This window comes from Lissotriton vulgaris, chromosome 4_1 (genome assembly GCF_964263255.1).
Source record: "Lissotriton vulgaris chromosome 4_1, aLisVul1.2, whole genome shotgun sequence".
NCBI lineage: Eukaryota > Metazoa > Chordata > Amphibia > Caudata > Salamandridae > Lissotriton > Lissotriton vulgaris.
In genome coordinates, this window is record NC_141691.1 from 1,901,596,680 (window position 1) to 1,901,616,437 (window position 19,758).

The window sequence follows — 19,758 nt, forward strand, 5'->3', positions numbered from 1 at the left end:
CAGAGAAATATGTGTTAATTTCAAGCAATACTAAACATTTTAAAACAAAGAAAACACACAATGATTGTGGTAGAAAAAGGGAGATAATTCAATCAGCAAAAACTACCCCAGAATGATCAAAATTGGACAAGGACCACCAGAGATATGATTTCTTAAAGCAGCAAGGCAAGAAGCACCTAGAAAAAGTAAAATGCCACTGAAAAATATCAGAATTTGATTGATCAGGATCTACACATGATTCCAGGCTGATAGTAATGGACTAGAGGTCGGGTAAACTAAGGGTTTACTTCGCCTCTGGGATAGGTTTGCTGCTTCATCCTGGTCCAAGGTTTTACCTGCAGACTTAGGTGCTTTTTTGATTCTCAGAATATATCAAGAGGGAAGGACTGGAAGCTGTAGCCAAACAAGGCTGCATGAAGCCAGAAACATGTACAGCTAGGTCTCACTGAACCCATTTCTTTGGCGCAACAAAAAGCTCAAACCTTTTGCTCATCTACAAAACATTACTAATCCCACTTTTCTCCAACTGCTAGAAAGTTCCTCCAGGCTACTCCTTTAGCCACCGGGTCCAAAGAGCAAGCAAGAGAAAGTTTGCCCTATGAAGCATGCGCTGTCCTAAGGGCAGTCGTGAAGTCACACTGCCCTGGTGCAACACATTCAAGTGAAATACGAAGCAGCCACAAAACCTGCTCCATGTTTCACCGTACAGGCGGCAACCTGCCTGCATTTTCAAGAGGGATTAGAGATTCCTTTGCAGGAGGGTGCAGTGAGTGATTGCACAAGCCTGTAGGAGGATATCTGGGGGGGTTCATGGAACTCCCATGAGCCCCTTGAGGAAGCGCACTGATAGTGAGCCACCTTCATGTGACACAATTTCAGTGCCCCCACTAAGGGCTTGTTTGCCTCTGCACCGTGGTTGGTAATATGACTTGGGCAGATAGGGAAAGTGATTCCCTCATTTGCATGGGGCCCAATGCAAATGAGAGAAAGCCTTCTCACGCTAATGCTGGTGCTGCCAGTGCAACATCCATTTCAGTAATACAGAAGTAATACCAAAGTGCACTTTCTGTGATATGGCCGCAGGTCTCTCTCCAGCAAGGACCCCTGCAGGGACAGGTCCACAACGGTCAGCTGGGCATTCTTAGAGTGAAGAGTCCTTCTTTTTGTGTCCCTGGAACAGGCAGTGAGGAGGCCAACCAGTTGACATTTGGAGAGCAGTTGCAATCCCTAGGTGCCAGCAGCAGTCAAAATTCCTTGGGTCTTCTTTCTCCATCTTTCATGCAGAAGTCCTCTTTTTCCAGATCTTTTCTTCCGGGGTCCTGGAGTCTTCTTGAAAAGGTGGTAGTGAGGTGCCACTCTTATTCTGTTCATCATCCAGTTACTTGATAAGTCACACCAACCTGCACTTACTATTTTCTCTCCAAAATTCCTCCATCTTTCTTCAGCACTTCATCTTTGTATAACTACAAAGATTCCTGGAAGCTTCAAATCCAAGATGGCTAAGCCCTTCCTCTTTATGGATGAGCTCTGGTCCTTTTCCAGCCACTCCGCTATTCAGATGAGGGGCATTCCTCTCTGTCAATGCCCAACTGGCTTTCACTCCTGCCAAGATACAGCCAGAGAGTGTAGAATGGCGCGGAGGATGAACAGGGGCAGTTTCTGGTAGTCTCATTTAGTACTATTGAGTCAAAAGAAAAAATATTAAGGCTGTAGTTTGTTCTGCCAGCTGTTCCTGTCCCTTTTCCAGATGGCTAATCTCTGTTGACAATACCCTTCCCTTCCTTGGCACAGTGACGCAGGCATTGTCCTCTGGGTGCAGGGTCATTACGCTCAGAAAATAATGTGTATTGAGCTCTGGAGAAGGGATGGGACTGTGTCAGGCAACGGAAAATACACTTTCCTAAATTGCACTTCCATTAAAGTCCAATGTCTGATTTTACCATTCAGTTAGTTATTTTGAAACGAAGTGAAAATTAACTTTGAATACTTTTTCTAGAGTTTTCCCAGGTGGCATTAAAAACTATTCATTTTATTTCCACCCAACATTTCCATGGGAAAATATAGCTTTACCTACATAGTGAAAGTTGCTTTTGGACAACTATTCACAGTGAGGGCCAACTGTTTTCAATACACAGACTGTCAAATGTGTATTCATTGTGTACTCAGCTATGTGGGCCTACAAAGCATAGTCCAAGAGAGATTTATATAATATATAACAAGCATTGAGAATGCCAATAGGTCTGGCTTTAAAGGAATGTTGGATGGTAATGTAAAGTATTACAAGCAAATGGCATAGGAATAGATATGTATTTGCATGAAAGCAAAGAACTGTAGAATAATATTGATGCAGGTTAACAGGTCAGAAGACAGTTATACTGTCAAGCTAGACCTAAAAATCCCTATAGGTTAGTGAATCACTGCCCTCCTTCCATTGGTGCTGCAGCCAGAGAAAAGCAACACACATTGTCTAGTTACCTAAGACACTTTAATAGCATTTGAATTTCAAGTATGTGCCCCTGAAAGTTGAAGCTTGGGCAGATGGAAAAATAGACAAAATGATCACAGTTGTGTGAAGGACAAGCACTTTTTTTTCATGGAGGCACACAACTTCTGCCCAATCAAAACAAGCACTCCTGGGTCCCAACTTGTGGATATAGCCAAATCCCGTCTCTAGTGAAACTCACTAAATACTGACTGCACTGTCAAGCCAGATCATAAAAACTGATTTCCTATGTGGCAAAGGAATTTCACCTGCAGTGCTTTAAAATTGCAGCGCAATACAAGGGTGCTCTGTGTAGCCATATATTTTTGTGAAATAGGTTGCTATGTTGCTATGCCACAGATTAACTTTCACTGCAAAATTACAGTAGCACTTCTGGAGTGTTACATACCAATTTGGTGAAACCATTTATGTTGTATTATTAATGAAGTAGAGCATAATCACACACTGTGGCACTGACTGGCAGTAATACATTTCCAACAATATTACCATTAAGAAAAAGGCAAAATAATCTGGGTTTATCACATGGCAAAGGCAACCTTGCACCAGAAGGTTAGCTGAATCCAACAAAATCCAGTGCAAGATAGTTTGATGAACTGTCAAGTAAGCAAGAAAGTGCTTACGTTTTCTGCACCTTAAAATTGTCCATATTATGGTGTCCTATTTTTTTTTTTGTAACATCGTTTTTATTGCAGCACCAAAATAATTGTACAGACATTAAGTGCACGGTATAATCAGAAAACATAGCAAGAAGACACATTATTGATTTTCCTTCCCCATCATGACTGGCATGTCTCCAAAAAGAAGACTATTCTGCCCTTGCGCTTAGGTCATTCCTTGCTGCATAGTTCAACGTCCGACATCTTATTTACGAGAAAAAGTGGACTGCTTTTGTAACTTTCGCCCCTCCCCCACCCCTATCAAACACCCTCCCCCCACCGCCCCAACAGTCCCGCCCTCTCCCCCCCCGCCCTCCGTGGCCGCGCTGTGTAAAAATCCTAGTCAGAGTAAGGTCTGGTGTGTTGAAGGAAGGTCTTATACATTCGCTAAGGTGTGTCCCTAGGTGTGTTAGCGGGGTTAGCTGCCATCAATTCCTCCATCTCCTCATCCCCCTCATCAGCATCATCTCGGAGCGCCTGTACCATCATTTCCCATGCTGTCGCCCTCTCCATAGCCTTCTCATCATCCGTTCTCCAGGCCATCTGGTACCTCAAAGTACTTTCACACGCTGCCCACCGCAAACATTCACCATACCATCGCTTATATGTGGGTCCCGCTTTTGACTTCCAATTCCTCGTGATTTCCCGCTTTGCAAGGATCAGCCCCAAATCTATAAACCGACTGGTATTTTTATTCTTATACGTGTGCGGAAACCAATGTAGGACCCCCACTGCCTTGGTGTACTGTATGTCCCTATCTGTGGCATTGTTCAGAGCCCTCCCAATCTCCTGCCAGTAATCCCCCAAGGCAGGGCAGTCCCACAGCATGTGACCCAACTCCGCCCCAATTGTGTTACACCTGGGACAGGCCGCTTGTTCCACCCCAAAATATTGCCGTATTTTCCCAGGTGTGAGGTATGCCCGATGAATAATGTAGAAGTGTATGAGCTGGAACCTGGCGTTCCTTGAGCTTTTCTGTGCCCGCCGTAGCAACTGACCCCAAGTCGCATCAGGGATCTCCGTTTGGAGGTCCAACTCCCACTTAGCCTTCAAAGCCGCGAGCGGCTGCAAGGCCTCCCGCAACATTCTGGAGTATAGACAGGTTACCGCCTTAAAGGTCCCGGCTGCCATCATCGTATATTGGCACGCCATGGAGATCACCGGTTCCTGCAAACCCTCTCCCCAGTGGTCTTGCATAGCGCCTGTTACCGCCGCATGCAACAAGTAGTCGCCTCGTGGGAGATCGAACCGCTCCTGCAATTCCTGAAACGGGAGCAGCACACCATTCTCGTACAAGTCACCCAGCATTTGAACCCCAGCTTCTTCCCAGCCCAGTAAACGCGACCAGTCCCCTCCATGAGGGGGGGCTGTGACCATCCCCAGCGGAATTTCAGGAGCATACATAAGGCGGACCCCGCTCATTTGCGCGCCCGATTCCAGCAGAGTCGAAATGTCTGTTCCTCCACTGTCAAATCCCTAACCAAGAGCTTCTGATGCAGTGTGATGTACGCCAGCACATGCCGCCGGGTGCCCTCATCTCTAGCATGCTCCGGGCCTCGATATACCCTTGCGACCTCCTGAGTGAAAGCCTGCAACTGAGCCGCCAGATAATAACCTTCAAAATCAGGCACCGCCATGCCTCCCTCATCCTTGGGCCGCAAGAGGGTATCCAGCGCGATTCGTCGGCTACCTGTGCCCCAGAGGAACGCTATGGTCAATGATCTCAGGCGTCGGAAAACGGAGCCCGGAATCCATATCGGGAGCGTCCTAAAGTAGTACAACAGCCTGGGCAGAGCCACCATCTTAAGCAGGGAGACCCGACCAGCCAGTGACAGTGGAAGAGTGGACCAAAAATCCATACTCCCTCTCAGGGCGGCAATGCAACGGTTAATATTACCATCCAGCATATCCGTTGGGGTATGGTAGACGTAAACGCCAAGATAGTGCAGACAATGCGGTTCCCACCGGAGTTCCTGCGCCGTGAGAGGGCACCGCTCTCCGTGTCTCAGGGGGTATAGACAGGATTTGGGCCAATTGACCTTCAGGCCCGACAGTCGCCCAAACAGCTCCAACAGACGTCTCGCCCCCAGTAGCTCTGCTTCCGCATCAGCCAAGAACATCAGTAGGTCATCTGCATACAACGAGATGAGATGCGGCCTGTGCCTGTACATCAGCCCCGCATAGTGGCGGCCCGATCTGGCCTCCACTGCATATTATGGTGTACTATTACGCATTTTAAAGATGACATTGCAAAGACATCCTCTACACCTACCCCCTTAATACAAGAAGTTACTAAGCCTCCTTGACTTCCTACATTTTTACTATGACATAGTTTATTTTACTATTTCAGCAATATGCATAGGAGTGTATGTTTTTAACAAGTATCTTTATGTTATAACTTTTATGAACCAGATCTTTGCACTTTAATTTTAAATCTTTTTATTTGCACTTCGGAAACAATGGCCAGAAAAGCATTACAGGCATGTTCTCCTACACAAGTCTGATATACCATCGATGGAATGCGAATAATAAAGAGAATCAATAGTGATATACATTCAGATGGCCAACAAAGGACACTTCTCCAACCCCCCACCCCACCCTCCATCCGACCCCCGTCCATCAATTACAAGGTTAATGCAAAAACGATCTACTCCTCCTCTGTCCAGTATCCTTATGTTATAACTTTTATGAACCAGATCTTTGCACTTTAATTTTAAATCTTTTTATTTGCACTTCGGAAACAATGGCCAGAAAAGCATTACAGGCATGTTCTCCTACACAAGTCTGATATACCATCGATGGAATGCGAATAATAAAGAGAATCAATAGTGATATACATTCAGATGGCCAACAAAGGACACTTCTCCAACCCCCCACCCCACCCTCCATCCGACCCCCGTCCATCAATTACAAGGTTAATGCAAAAACGATCTACTCCTCCTCTGTCCATTAGGTACCCTAGGACTCTCCCTCGGGGGGTCCGGAAAGGCTTAGCAAGCGAAGGTATATCGGGCAGGTGAGCTCCCTAAACTCCGAGCCTAGCAGAGTGAGGAACAGCCGCCAAAGGTCAGTAAAAGTGGAACCCTTCCCAGCGAGCGTAAGAGTCATTTTCTCCATCCCCAGCACCTGCCACAAACATTGGAGCCAGCCAGAAAAATGTGGGGGTGCGAATGGTCCGCCAGTTGAGTAGGGTGTTTTGTATGGCCGAACCTAGGGTCATTGCCATCTGGCAACCCCTTCGTGATCTAAGCAGATATGTGAGGTGGTTTGGAGAACATAGCTTGGGAAGCGTGGGAGCTGAGTGTGAAAGTGGTTGTCTATTTTGTCGAGAACCTGTGTCCAATATGCATGTAGCTGTTTGCAGTTCCATAACAGGTGTACCAGTGTGCCTCGTTTCCCACAACCCCACCAGCAATCTGCACTTTGTTGAGGGTCCATCATGTTAGGGCAGTCAGGCGTGTAATACCAATATGTAGATACCTTAGTCAAAGTCTCAATCAGTCACATGTTACGCGCTGAGTGATGGGCTCTGTAATATATTCCCACTCATTCTTTGTGACTGAGACCCCGACCCAGGTCCCGTTCCCAGCGTGCGCGCCCTGCATTGTAAGTGTGTGTGAGAGGCCAACAACATTTTGTATAAGTCTAAGATCAGCCTTTTTGTCGGAAGTGCTTAGAGTAGCCATTTTTCATAGGGCGTGAGAAAACGCTGTGCTTGCGGCTGTATAAGTAGGTGAAGAGCCCAGTGCCGTATTTGGGGGTAGTGGAATCATTCCGAGTCTGGGATCCCGTAAATGGAGTGGACTTGGGGGAAGGTAAGAATCCCAACCAGATCGAACAGACTTCCAAGGATCGACAATCTGTGGCATGCCAACTAATGAAAGCGATCTCGCTCATCCCCAGTTGGAAGTCGGGGTTATCAAAAATTGGTGTGAGGGCAGATGGGAAGGTGGTTAGGTTACACCTTCGGCAGGTCTGATCCCAGGCCTCCAGATTTGTTCCGGTGATTTGAGAGGCGTAAATATTAGCTGGTCTGTGAGCCTTATGCAGGAAGGGGATCCTTTGTAAAGATGTGGCTGCCACTGCCTGGTCTTGAAACAGCCCGTGTTTCTCAGATTCGGGTCTACTCCACTCGACCAGATGGCAAAGTTGAGTCACTTGAAAATAGTGCCGAAGGTCTGGAACTCCCAGGCCGCCCTCCTCAGGAGACAGCATCACTATGGCACCCTTCATGTGAGTCCGACGGCCCGCCAAATAAACTCTGACAACTCCGATTGGATCTGCTTGATCCAGCCCGTGGGTGGCTGAAGGGGCAGAGTCTGAAATACATAGAGTATTTGGGGGAGGATTGTCATCTTTACGGCAGCCACTCTCCCCAACCAGGATATCGTAAAGTGCTTCCACCGGAGTAGTTCCGCCCGAATCTGCACCTGTAGTTTGGTGTAATTGGCAGTGACCACCTCCGGCAGCGTAGGTGCCAGTTGGATACCTAAGTAGGGAACAGTGCCCTCCGCCCTTTGGAGGGGATGTGTGAAGCGTAAGAGCTGCAATGTCGGGGGTGACAGTGAAAGGTTGGGGGCCACCGACTTCTCTACATTGACCTTAAAACCCGACGCCAAGGCAAAGTGGTTCATCTCCTCCATAAAAGCACTCAAGGCCAGGGCCAAATCGGAGAGGGAAATCAAGACGTCGTCGGCGTAAAGGCTAATGGTGTGGGTATCACCTCCCAATTTAATTCCGGTGATACGAGAATTGCGCAAACACCTTGGGCACAATAATCCATGTAGAGCGCGAAGAGAAAGGGAGAGAGAGGACACCCTTGTCTCGTGCCCCTGGTAATAAAGAGGCGGGCTGATGTATGCCCGTTAATGCAGACAGAGGCCGTGCGATGCCAGTAACAATTAAGGATAAGGGTCTGAAACTTCTCCCACATCCTGGAGTGGATCAGTACCTGCTCTAGAAACGGCCAATGGACTCTGTCGAAGGCCTTTTCCGTGTCTATGGTGAGGAGCCTATATTCCCCAGGGACCTCGGAGTCCTTCTCGATCAGGTGGAGCAGCTGTTTGGTGTATCCGTCAGGACCAGCTGGATTTAGCCAGCTTAAAGCGAGAAATTGCCGCTATGACCTCCTCTGCTTCTGCCTGCCTGAGGGTGGGAAGGTGTGCTGCTGCGATGGAGGTGTCGCTAAGAGCACCATCCAGAGATTGCGCCCGCATATAGTTGGACATAAAAGTCACAGAAAGTGTCCGCGATATCCCTATCATCAGTCACCACTCGTCCCCCAACTACTTGCAGCTCCTGAACCCCCTGACGTTGTCTAGCTTCACGCAGTTTGTGAGCAAGGAGTTGGCCATACCGGTTCACCCCCCCCATATAAAAAGTCTGGCGAAGGCGAAGGGCTTCGTACTCTGCCCTGTCGTTATAAATGTCTGCCAGTTGGGCTCTCACTGTGTGCAGTTGTAGCCATATCATACGTGCCCCAGTGCGCTGGTGCATCTGTTCTAGCTCCCGAGTTCGCGGCGTGAGATCTGCCATTTTACGTTTGTGTTTGGCGTTATCAGCCATAGCAATAGCGATAAAAACTCCCCTCAACACCGCCTTAAGCGCTGCCCATTGTGTGGAAAGTGAAGTGTCAAGATTGTCGTTGTGTACTAGAAAATTGTCCAGTGCGTTCTGCACCTGTTTGACCACATCCGCGCAGTGAAAGAGAGTGTCCCCAAATGCCAGTGGTGGGTTGGTCGCTGCAGTGGGGGAAGTGTAAGGGTAGTCACAATCGGGGCATTATCGGAGAGGGAGGCGGTCAGTATCTCTGTCCCCACCATCAGGGTCTGAAGCGTCTCTGAATCAAGGAAGTAGTCAAGGTGGGCGTATGTCTTGTGCACACTTGAGTAGAAAGAGTATTCACAGTCATTTGGGTGGGAGGAACGCCACAGGTACACCATCCCCAACTACCGCAGCCTGTCCAGTCCCCCCAAGGCCGCCGACACCCATATGGGCCCCCGCCAGCCAGGACCAGGCGGCCAGGCCAGGGAAGGAGCCGTTGATGCTATGTGGCGCAGCCGCCATCAGGGAGTAGGCTGCGCCGTTGCCAACAGTGTGCAGCGCCTGGCCTCCGGGCTTGCCAGCCCCAGCATTGAAAATAAGGGCCAGACGGCAGACAGCCTCAATTGTCAGGCAGCAGGTCCTGCCGGACGGCCCCCCTGGGGCCGCTTGGATTGGGGAGGCAGGCGCCGCGGCAGCGCAGCTGTCTCTGGGGCATAGGTCACGTCTCTGGAGCACTTGAGCTAGCTCTGAAGCAGATCTCAGCAACAGCGTCTCGTAGGACAGCCAAACTTCATTTCGCAGTGTGCCCCTGATGTCACGATGTAGGCAGGAATCGTCGCCCCCTTCAACAAGGCAATGGAAGTCTACTGGCTGGTGCTGGAAAACGGCGGTCAGCGGAGAGGCAGTGAAGTACGTCTTACTTTGCCGCCATCTTGGTCACGCTGCCGGATCTTTGTACTTTGACTATATTTATACTCCTTATTATATTCTTTATACCATTGCTATTGTAATTGTATATCATAAATATTTTTTATATCTTTTTCTTGTATCAATGCAATATTTTATGGTTACGTGTACCAAGCAATGTTACTATTATCTTATTGAATTTCTTAAACAAACCTATTCTTGAAACTTAAAAAATTGGCCATATTATTCAGCTCTAGGCATTCTTGGTGCAATGTTGATTACATACGAAATCTCTGATTTGGCAGCTCAAGCAAAATTAGACATATGGCCACCTTACCCTCCTGACACATCATAGTCATCTGGAACTCGGGTTTAGCATTTGGGCCAGTTATCTCCTGGAAGTGGAACAGATCTTTTTCCCTTTCCATTGAGAGGCATCTGAGACTCACTCCTTTGGAGAGGCAGAGGCATTGTAGGAAAGAGACACACCCTATGATGTGTCAGGGAGTGTTGGCATTGCACTCTCGAAAAATTGACCATAATTAAACGAGTAAAAAGCTAGAATATGTTCGTGCTTTTCCCGTCTCTAATACCAACGTGATATTGAATTCCATCAGAGACAAAGTGGGGGGCGGGGGGGTGTTACATTTACATGGGACATAAACCCATGCAAATTACTTCCCTTTCTAGGAGAACTTATTGATGTCTTTCGCCCTAGGATTCCATCAGAGAATTACAGCTTTACTTATCTTTTTGTAATAGCAGGAGGGCACTGGAGGGCAATACCTTCCCTTAATCTCTGGCCTCAGCCTCCACCAGTTTTTATTACGAATCAGTTACATTAGGCATCAAGTTTTCAGATTAGTACTTTTCATGTACTAACATTTGCTCCCAGTTCAACATTTACTGAAAAAGGATGGACATGCAACTGCTGTTTTCAAGTCTACTGTAGTGAATGATCAGGTATATATGGGTGTGCTAGAGAGCTTCTGACCAACACAAACAGTACCTTTCAATATTGCTAAAGAATTATCAGGCAGTCCTGGGGACATCTTAAGGATTTTGGGGACCCTGGGCAAAGCGTAATTTGGAGGCCCCCCGTACGGAACAGCTTTGAATTTGTGATCCAATTTCAGATGTTCATCCCATTTTTGGTCAGGTCACTAACAGTGCACAGGCACACAACAAAATTCCAAATGTTTTTACATCTAATATTCAGGGTTAGTGACGTGTGTTTTTAATATTGTATCATAACAGCAGCTCACTAATATTAGTGCAAATAATCTCTGTGACACCCTCCCACTTCTCTTTTGTGAAGTTCAGTTTTTTTCTAAAATTAACTTTTTTTTATGAATGTTGCCTGAAAAATAAACACAAAATGTCTGTAATAGACTCTCACACATCAGCTACATTGTAATAAATTAAAGGAAAACTGTATTTAAAACAATCTGTTTAAGAATTATTCAAGGTCAACAGGGCAAGACTCTCAGCAAAAAAGAGCTGACTCTAACAATGGGCCCCTGAAAGGCTGGAGCCTTGAGCCAGAGCCCATTTTGCCCATGTCTTAAAACATCTCTGGAGCCCCCCCACAAAGAATCATATGTTTAAGTGATAACAATGTCAAAAACTTTGGCAACAATTGATGCAAACAGCCAGTCATTGTTGGTTACTTTTTAAATAAAATGAACAGATTTTACAATACTCACTAATATTTCGTAAAGGTATGTCGGATAGTTCAGGCACAAGTGGAGATGCTCCGGATTCCTGTCCATCTACTTTTCCTGAAAGGGTGAATTGGATATGGTTAGGAAAGGGTGGGTCGTTCTACACATAACACAACATCGATCTCACCCACGGCCAGTGACGTAGGAAGGGTGCTGTTGGAAAGGCCCTTTTTGCAGTGTTATCCCCATACATTTTGCTTCATCCGCCTTTATTTTTCTTGACCTGTGGTTGTTGGCAATAGGACTCTGGGCACTTTACCACTGCTAATCAGTGCTATAGTGCATATGCTCTGTGTTTAAATTGTTATAGTGATTGGTTATCCATGATTGGCATATTTGTATCACCAAGAAGTCCGTAGTAAAGTGCACTGAGTGTGCCAGGTCTGGTGATACAAATGCTACTAGTGGGCCTGCAGCACTGATTGTGCCACCCCCATGAGTAGCCCTAAAATGGTGTCTCAGGCCTGCCACCTCAGTGCCTGTGTGCAGTCTGTGAACTGCCATGTCAGCCTGACCAGTGTCCCCACAGACCAGGCCTAACCCTTCCCTTTCTATACCCATTGGTCACCCCTATGGAAGGCGCAAGGTACCCCATTGGGCAGGATGCAGAGTATGTGAAAGGTAGAGCATGTACTAGTGTGGGTGACATGCTCTGGTAGTGAATTACAGCCATTTTTCGTTTTTCACTATTGAAGGCTATCTTGCCCATAGGCTATAATAGGGAATGCTGTGTATAATGTTTACCTACATATCTTCCCATAGGAGCAAGATAGAAAATAAAAGTCTGGTATCCCTGAACTCAAAATTTAATAACACATCTTTTAGGAAGGATGGTTTTTAAATCCTGTGTTTGAAAGCGGCACTTTTAGAAAGTGGCTGCTTCCTTGTCTGACCTTTCTGTGTGCCTTTGGCTGTTTGGTTTGTGAATGACAGGGCTTGGGGTTTCCAGGGAACAGAATGAGCCCGCCCAATGGTGAATAGAGAGATCTGCATCTAAATGTCGTATTTTTTTTTATAGCTCTTATAAGTATTAGTAATACTTTGTATTATATATTTAATTACAACCATAACAATTAAAAAAAATCAACATAATACAATGAATTTTCAAAGTACTTAATTAGCAATAAAATTAGCAAGATTCCATTATTGGAGTAATTTGCACAGTATACCTTGTTTAAAAGTGCGGAGTGAGTGCATAGGTCTAACCAAATCTAAAATAGACAATTTAATTCAGTAGATACAATAATAATTACATAACCACTAAAAGTTTGTCAGCCTAAAAAAATATTCACAATATGTTATATGTTATGTTATGTTATAGAAGAATTTATATCGCGCACTAATACTCTGGAGTGTCCTGGCGCGCGGTAAGCAATAAATCCACAGGGATAATTTATAAATACAGTGAACCAAATTGCATTAACACCAAATACCTTTCCGTGTACACCAATAAAACAGTACATTATATAGAGGGACAAAGCTATCACACGCCAGAGCTATCACACCTAGTGCCTCCGGCATACCCTTTTACGCTTAATGCTAACTGGTATTGTCCCTCCTGTTGTCTCCTGACTATCTTCCTGAAACCTCCCTCTCCAAGGGGGAATGCAAAATGCAAGGATACCCACAAAACAATTAACATAATCTTAATTCAGGGGACACTTAAAAGTGCAAAAGGCATTCTTTCTTATAGGTTTTTAACCCGATAAACAAGCATCGTCTCTCCAGAGAACACAGTTCTCTAACTCAGCTGTTACTTACATCTCAACTATAATAAGTAATTCATAATGTGCCATTGCACCAGTACTCATCTGAACATACTGTATTGTTTATCTTTTTTACGAAGAGAGCATTGAATATGAATGTACTGTATGGAAGAACTCGGCCCATAGCTACATGGACTTGTTTACTCCGAGTGGAAAACGCCTCGACATCTGTACGGCTAACAGAGCTAGGTAGGGGGCCTACATAGGCCTGTGTTATCATGGCAATATACAGATTTGTGTACTACAGAGCTCTACGATACAGGATGAAGAATTCACATTTTGGGAAATTATTGTATTTACGACCAATGCAGAACCTACCTGCCAGGCTTAGAATACAAAGATCAGAGGTTTAACACTTCATAAATATTAAACAGTCTGACAAATTGATATACAAAAGAATTGCATGCAAAAAGATTTACTTTTCGTGAAGAAGAGAGAGGCTCCTGGAAAAAAAGAGTAGTGGCAGGGTGGGCGCCTTTCTTCCTTGCATGCAGCCTTTCACTAATGTGGTCAGTCAAGATTCTAACGGGGATATTCACAAAAAAGTGGCGGTAAGAGGCGTTAGCCTCCTTGGCTTATCGCTTCTCACTGCTTCTTCGGAAACACCAGGCTGCACCTTATTCTCAAGACTGTGGTGCAGCCTGGCGTTCCCCCCATCGACGGCACTAAATCTCACGACTTAACACCAGAACAGGCACTCTTGCACCAAAGCGCAAGGGTGTCTGCGAGCAGTGAGGTGTGCTAATGCACAGGAAGGTGTCCCTTCCTGTACATTAACAAACCGAAAAATGCTAGTTTGCTTTTACCAAGGGTGCTGCTACATGCAGCACACATAGAAAAAGCAAAAAGTAAAAACGAGGAGAAATAAAGGTTTTCTCCTCAGTTAGCCACATTAAGACCTTATTTTTTAGGTCTTAAGTTTGGCGCTTCCACTTATTAATGCCCCTCTTGGTAATAGGCTGTAGCGTCAAACTCAATGGGTGTTGCGGTGGACGCCCACCGCAACACCCACTGCACACCCCCTTTCACGCTAAGTTTAGCGTCAAAGGAGCCCTATTCTCAAGGCAGTGTTAAGCCACGTTTAGTGTGTTAACGTTGCTTTGAGAATAGGGCTCTGGCCCTATCGCCATTAGAACTTCAACAAAAGTGACATTCCTGTGGCGATTGGAGCTTGAGAATATGCCCCTAAGTTTTTAATTGAAAGTAATGCAATCCCTTTTCACCTTCAGATGTTATGTCAATCCAGCCAAAATGTTTACTCTCATTTTGCATAATAATCTTATGAACAATGGTTTTACAAGAGTGTGCCAGTAGGAGAGCATCAACATCGCGGTGCGTGGGGTGGTTAGGATCAAAATACAGGAACCATCCCCACCACTGAACCATCCCTGCGGTTTTCTCAGGGTTCCTAATCATTTCTGCTTTTTGGCTGACCTTTCGGGATCCACAATACCTGAGATCTCTTAAAATGCAGGCTTCTGTTCCTTCCTACACCACATATAGGGGTCGATTAGGATCGCGGACGGACTTGAGTCCGTCCGCGACCCCAGAGTATGAGGGAACGTCCGCATGGGCTGCGGCGTTCCCTCATGTGCGATTAGGATGTGACCGCCACCCTGGCGGTCACATCCTGGATATTTAACATTGCGGCGGGTGCTGCTTGAAGCAGCACCCGCCGCAATGTTAAAAGTGCATGTGTAACATTTACATGCACAAAGCGGCAGGCACCGCGCGGTGCCTGCCGCATTGTGCATGTAAATGCTGGGGGGTACCATAGGTACCCCCCATGTGCACCCCCCACCCACCAACACCCTGGGGGCCCGCAACGGGCCCCCAAAATCCAAAGTACACATGCTTTTCCACGGCGGAAAAACAGCCGCGGAAAAGCATGTTTTAAAATGCTTCCTAATTTGGCCGGCGGTGTCTGATAGACACTGCCAGCCAAATGAGAGCTTTTCCGCCGCGGTTGTAATCCGACCGCGGCGGAAAAGCAGCGGACAGAAACCAAGACCCACCAGCCATCGTAATGTGGCGGTGGGTCTTTGGTGAGCCCGCAATGGATTTTCCGCCTCCTCCGGGCCGGAGGTGGCTTCCGCCGGCCCGGAGGAGGCGGAAAATCCTCCATCCTAATCGGCCCCATAATTTGGCATTTTCTTTTGTTGCTGGGTTTTTATGTCTTTGCTAACAGTAGGATCGTGAAAAGTAAAAATCTTCTAAAAATATAATTGCATTTGGTGGGAGGATTCCGTTACTTAATTTTCAAAGCATCTGTTGCAGTCAGCAAATATGCCAACATTTCAGGTGTTGTGGTATTGCTATTTTTATTTTGGGGCAGACATATTCGTGATCACTTAGAGCCTGCAAGCCTTAGTGTGCATAGCCAGGAACTCTAGTCTTCTACTATATTGTGTTACCTTACAGGTTCATTCATTATTATGTGTATATATTCCACCACTTTAATTTTGAAGTTTTCTATAAATATACTTGTCTTTTATTCAAATTTAATTGAAGTGCTGTGTCTACTCTCACTGGACATTCACATCTTTATTGCAACTGTGATATTGGACTTGCACTGCACCAATCCCCATCTCACATCACCTCCCATGAGTTAGGCCTTTACTACTAGTACACGTTAAGTCGAGGTCAAGGATTCTTAGGGGTATATTCACAAGAAGGTGTGATAGCTACTGCTAGAGTATCGTAACGCAACTTTGAACAACGCTGTCTATCGTGGGAAAATAACCCAGTGTCAATGTGGAATTCACAACGCGACGGTAGCATGCGATAGACAGCAGATAACGCTGCAAATGTCCACGTGAAAATCAACGCCATGACGCAAAAATGCTATACGTGAATGCAGAAAAAATGCGACAAGGCCAAACGCCGTACAAAAAGTAGCGAAAAGCAGCCACAGTCCTGCAAATCCCACGCGTCTGGCGGCACAATGCACCATAAAAACCACAGAAAAAATACACCAAAAACAAGCTAAAGCACGTAGCAACATGGATGCACCCTGACCCAGGGCAGAGGCCAACCTGAACCCCACAACCCCCTCAGACTACCAGCAAGGAACAACAGGGTCGGGGAAGGCCAAGGAGAAGAGGGAGAGGAAGACGGGGTGCAGACTGCAGGAAAACAAGACCAGCGCCATGGAGGTGACAGAACACTTAATTGCCAATCCAGGAGGCCAATAGGCGATGGCATGACGTGAATACCTAAACCAGGCACCAACCCGCTGCCAGCAGGAAGGCAGCAAGGGCGACAGGAGGTGGCAGTCCAACGCCCCTGGAGGAGTTGGAGGCAACCCAGGCCACAGTCATCAGTGTGGAGACGGTGCAAGGAGTAGGGAGTACGGACACAGCTCAGGTGGATCTGACACAACATCAACAAGGGGTGCCACGAACAGGGCTGGGTTGACGGGGGAGATGGACACAATGGCATACATGCACAATGAGGCGTAGCACACTGCACACCCACAAACACCCAGGATCATGTCCCAGATCCCCTTGGCACACTGCAGCACACACACATAGCACGAACAGCACACCAACATTGATCACAACGTGGAACAATGCGCATAGCCAATACTGCAGAACAGAGGACACAACTGCCTCTGCAGAGCACAGAACCACACCCTGGGGTGCGCAAATAGCACTCACATATCCATGTTGGCTGTGCATACGTCAGCCCTGGCCACTCCCCTTATGAATTGAGTGGGTGACGACAAAGCTAAATCTCCGAGCTCCAACCCGCTGCCTGTGGAAATGTGTCTGCATCCGATGCACACAGCACAATGTAATGTCGTAGGGCCCAGGGCCCATATGCATACTATAAGACCACAGGGACACACGCAGATATCATGTTAAACTGGCTACGGGTACATGCGCCCATTTGTTGGCAGGGCCACATATACAGTGACGCCTGTGCCGGATGTGTGTGGGGTGAGTGTAAGCCATTCTGCATGGAATGTCTGGTGTTGGCAACCCCTTGAACATTGGACACCAGTGCAACAAAACAGAAAACACAAGCAATACAGAGTCAACTGCTGAGCAACATGGAGTGAGCCGGAGCAAGTCCAGAGGGCTTCCAACATGCAAACAGAAGTGTCCGTGTGTTGCAGTGCACTGGGCTTTGGACACCGGAGATGAGAATGCTCATTTGAAGAAAAAGTCTTGGATAGTATCCCTTCGATATATTACTGATGCAGATGCAGTGGGGTGTGTTACACCTGTATCATCTTCCCCATCAACGTCTCAGGGCCCCCACACTGTTTGAGGGGACATACCTGCGCAACTGCTCCACAGCACAAAACACAATCATCAACGGACAATGGCCTGCAGTGCACTGAGCCACAGGCACCTGGAGTGCTGAGCAGGGTAACAGGCGGATGATGGCATCCACGACAGGCCTGAGCAAGTCTGAAGTCTGTCAGGACCACTGCTTCAACTCTGGCAGATGGCAGTTGGGGGTGGTCCTTGCGGTGGTGGCGCGTGCCTCCTGGACTGATGTGTCATCAGGGCCGGTCTGTACTCACTTTGGTGTGTGAGCCCTGGTGGGATGCATTTGGGACCAGAGGCTGCGTACAGCGCAAGGCCAAAGGGTAATGGCTTTGATGAACCAAGCCTAAGCCCCAGGGGCCAGCCAATGTCTCCAGAGAAGGAGCCCCGGATGGGACCAGTGGCCCCGGATGCACTGTGGACGGTGACTTCCTGTGCTGTCAGATTGGCCATGTGGCCTGAGCAGGTCACCATCACTGTCCGAGGTGTATGTTTCAGAGTGTTTCAGGGGACAGTGAAAGGCGTCCTCTGGTGCAAGACGCCGAAAGGTTTGATTTTACCCAGAAGCAGTAAATGGAGGAGTGAAATGCAGCAGCCCCGTTGCCACCACCAATTCCGTATCAGCTACATGAGGATGAAAACTGTCCCCTAGCCATAGATAGTTAGCTGAAAGTGAGAAGTTAAAGTATACGAGTCAGCCAATCAAAAGGATGGTAAAGAAGCTATGCCTCAGTTGAGGGACTAATGCAAGAACAGCCAACAAATAAGAAGCAAGCAAAGGAGAGTGACGTTGAAACCAACCACTGGTAAGCAATCAGCGGACTGTAACTAAGCGCACAATAAGTCTTTCGCAACCACACAGCTTACACTGTCTGATAAGCAAAACCTTCAAAGTAGGTCACAGATAAGCAGTGGAGAGAAAATGGATCCCGTCAAAAAAATTGTAAAACAGTTATGCTTCAGGGGAGCGGCGAACACAAGAAGAGCAAGGAAAGCTGGTGAATAAGAAGCAAGCAGATGAGGTTGACTAGAAACCCAACCAGTGATAAGCAATGGGCTGATCCAAAACCCACAGTAAGTATAAATGTGGTAGCAACAGCTAAAGCTGTCTGTAGGTGAAACATAAAAAGCAACTATCAGTCCCTACATTCACAGTACTTTTGGATGCCAAAGCCAGCACTAGTTAAATATGTCACATGTTACAGGGGCTGGTAATAGCTATGTGTATCTTATGTTGCATTCAAATATGGGTTTTGTTCTCTTTCTGCTGGTAGGTCACCTATAATGGTAGAAACTCTTCACTTGTGCCTAGCTGGCCCAAGATCATCATGAAAGCAGGTGTAAAGACTACCAGCTACCAGGTGGTACCTATTAAGCGATTGCATCACTTACTCTCCGAGGTAGCATGTGCTGAAGGGGGACATCGAGGTGAGTTGACTTCTCCCAGTAATAATCAGTGACTGGGATTAAATCAAGGATTCCACAATCACTTCTTTGTATACTTCAATGTGATACCCTTAGTGGGACAGATATGCATAGACGTGGATCCTGTGCACACTGTGCCACTGGAACCAAGCTACATCTGGCTGAGCTTTAATAGGGACAAAACTGGTCTTGAGTTGCTTGTGTCCCTGTTCGGCAGGAGCAGGCCTGGCAGTTAGCTCCTGGACTGTTCCTATTGAATCTGGTTAAAAAATGATTTCCCTATGGATGGGTTTAAACTGGGGTGGCATGGTGTTCACGGGGATGGAGACCTGACTAAGTACCAGCAGCTGAGATTAATTCGAGCATTTCATTCATGACTTTTTAGTATACATTTTTTGTATCCTTCCTAAGGAGGACACGAAGCACCTGCCTCACATTCATTCGGGTAATCTCAGATTGGAGGGTGAACACAAGTATGGGCATCATGAGCATAATAGATCTCTCACCCTCCAGAACGTCGCCACACGTCTTGTACTAAGCCTGCCCCCGAGGTCTCCTTCTTTTCCCAGCCTTAAAGAGCTGCACTGGCTGCCTGTGCACCAAAGAAGTCAATTTAAGATCCTCAGTCTCACCCACAAACTTCTCCATGGCATAGGGCCCTCTTACTAGCGGAAAAACTTCTCTGGTACAAACCCTCCAGAGTCTTAAGATCCAGCTCCAAATCCCTCCTGGTACAGCCGAGGGCCAGGACCTTGAGAAATGGATGCAGGGCTTTCTCTTATATTGCCCCCCTACTTTGGAACAAGCTGCCTCCTCATCTGTTGACCCTTTCCAATCACCCAGCACATTCCACTAGGTCACCAGTCCACAAAAGCGTGCTATTGAGTTACCTGGAATAATAAATAGCCTAAGAGAACTCCAGGCACGGTGACACAACACTTCTGGGGCTGGGCGCAA

At 46.9% G+C, this 19,758-nt stretch overlaps 1 protein-coding gene across 5 annotated transcripts in view; it reads right to left on the reverse strand.

Moving 5' to 3' along the window:
- The window catches only part of OC90 (otoconin 90), a 521,593-nt gene that overhangs the window by 412,292 nt on the left and 89,543 nt on the right, over window positions 1-19,758 (reverse strand). For all 5 annotated transcript variants that reach the window (XM_086967045.1, XM_086967044.1, XM_086967046.1 and 2 more), the window contains exon 3: window positions 11,316-11,390. In XM_086967045.1, the coding sequence (XP_086823171.1) occupies window positions 11,316-11,390 (75 nt within the window). The remainder of the gene's footprint in view (window positions 1-11,315; window positions 11,391-19,758) is intronic.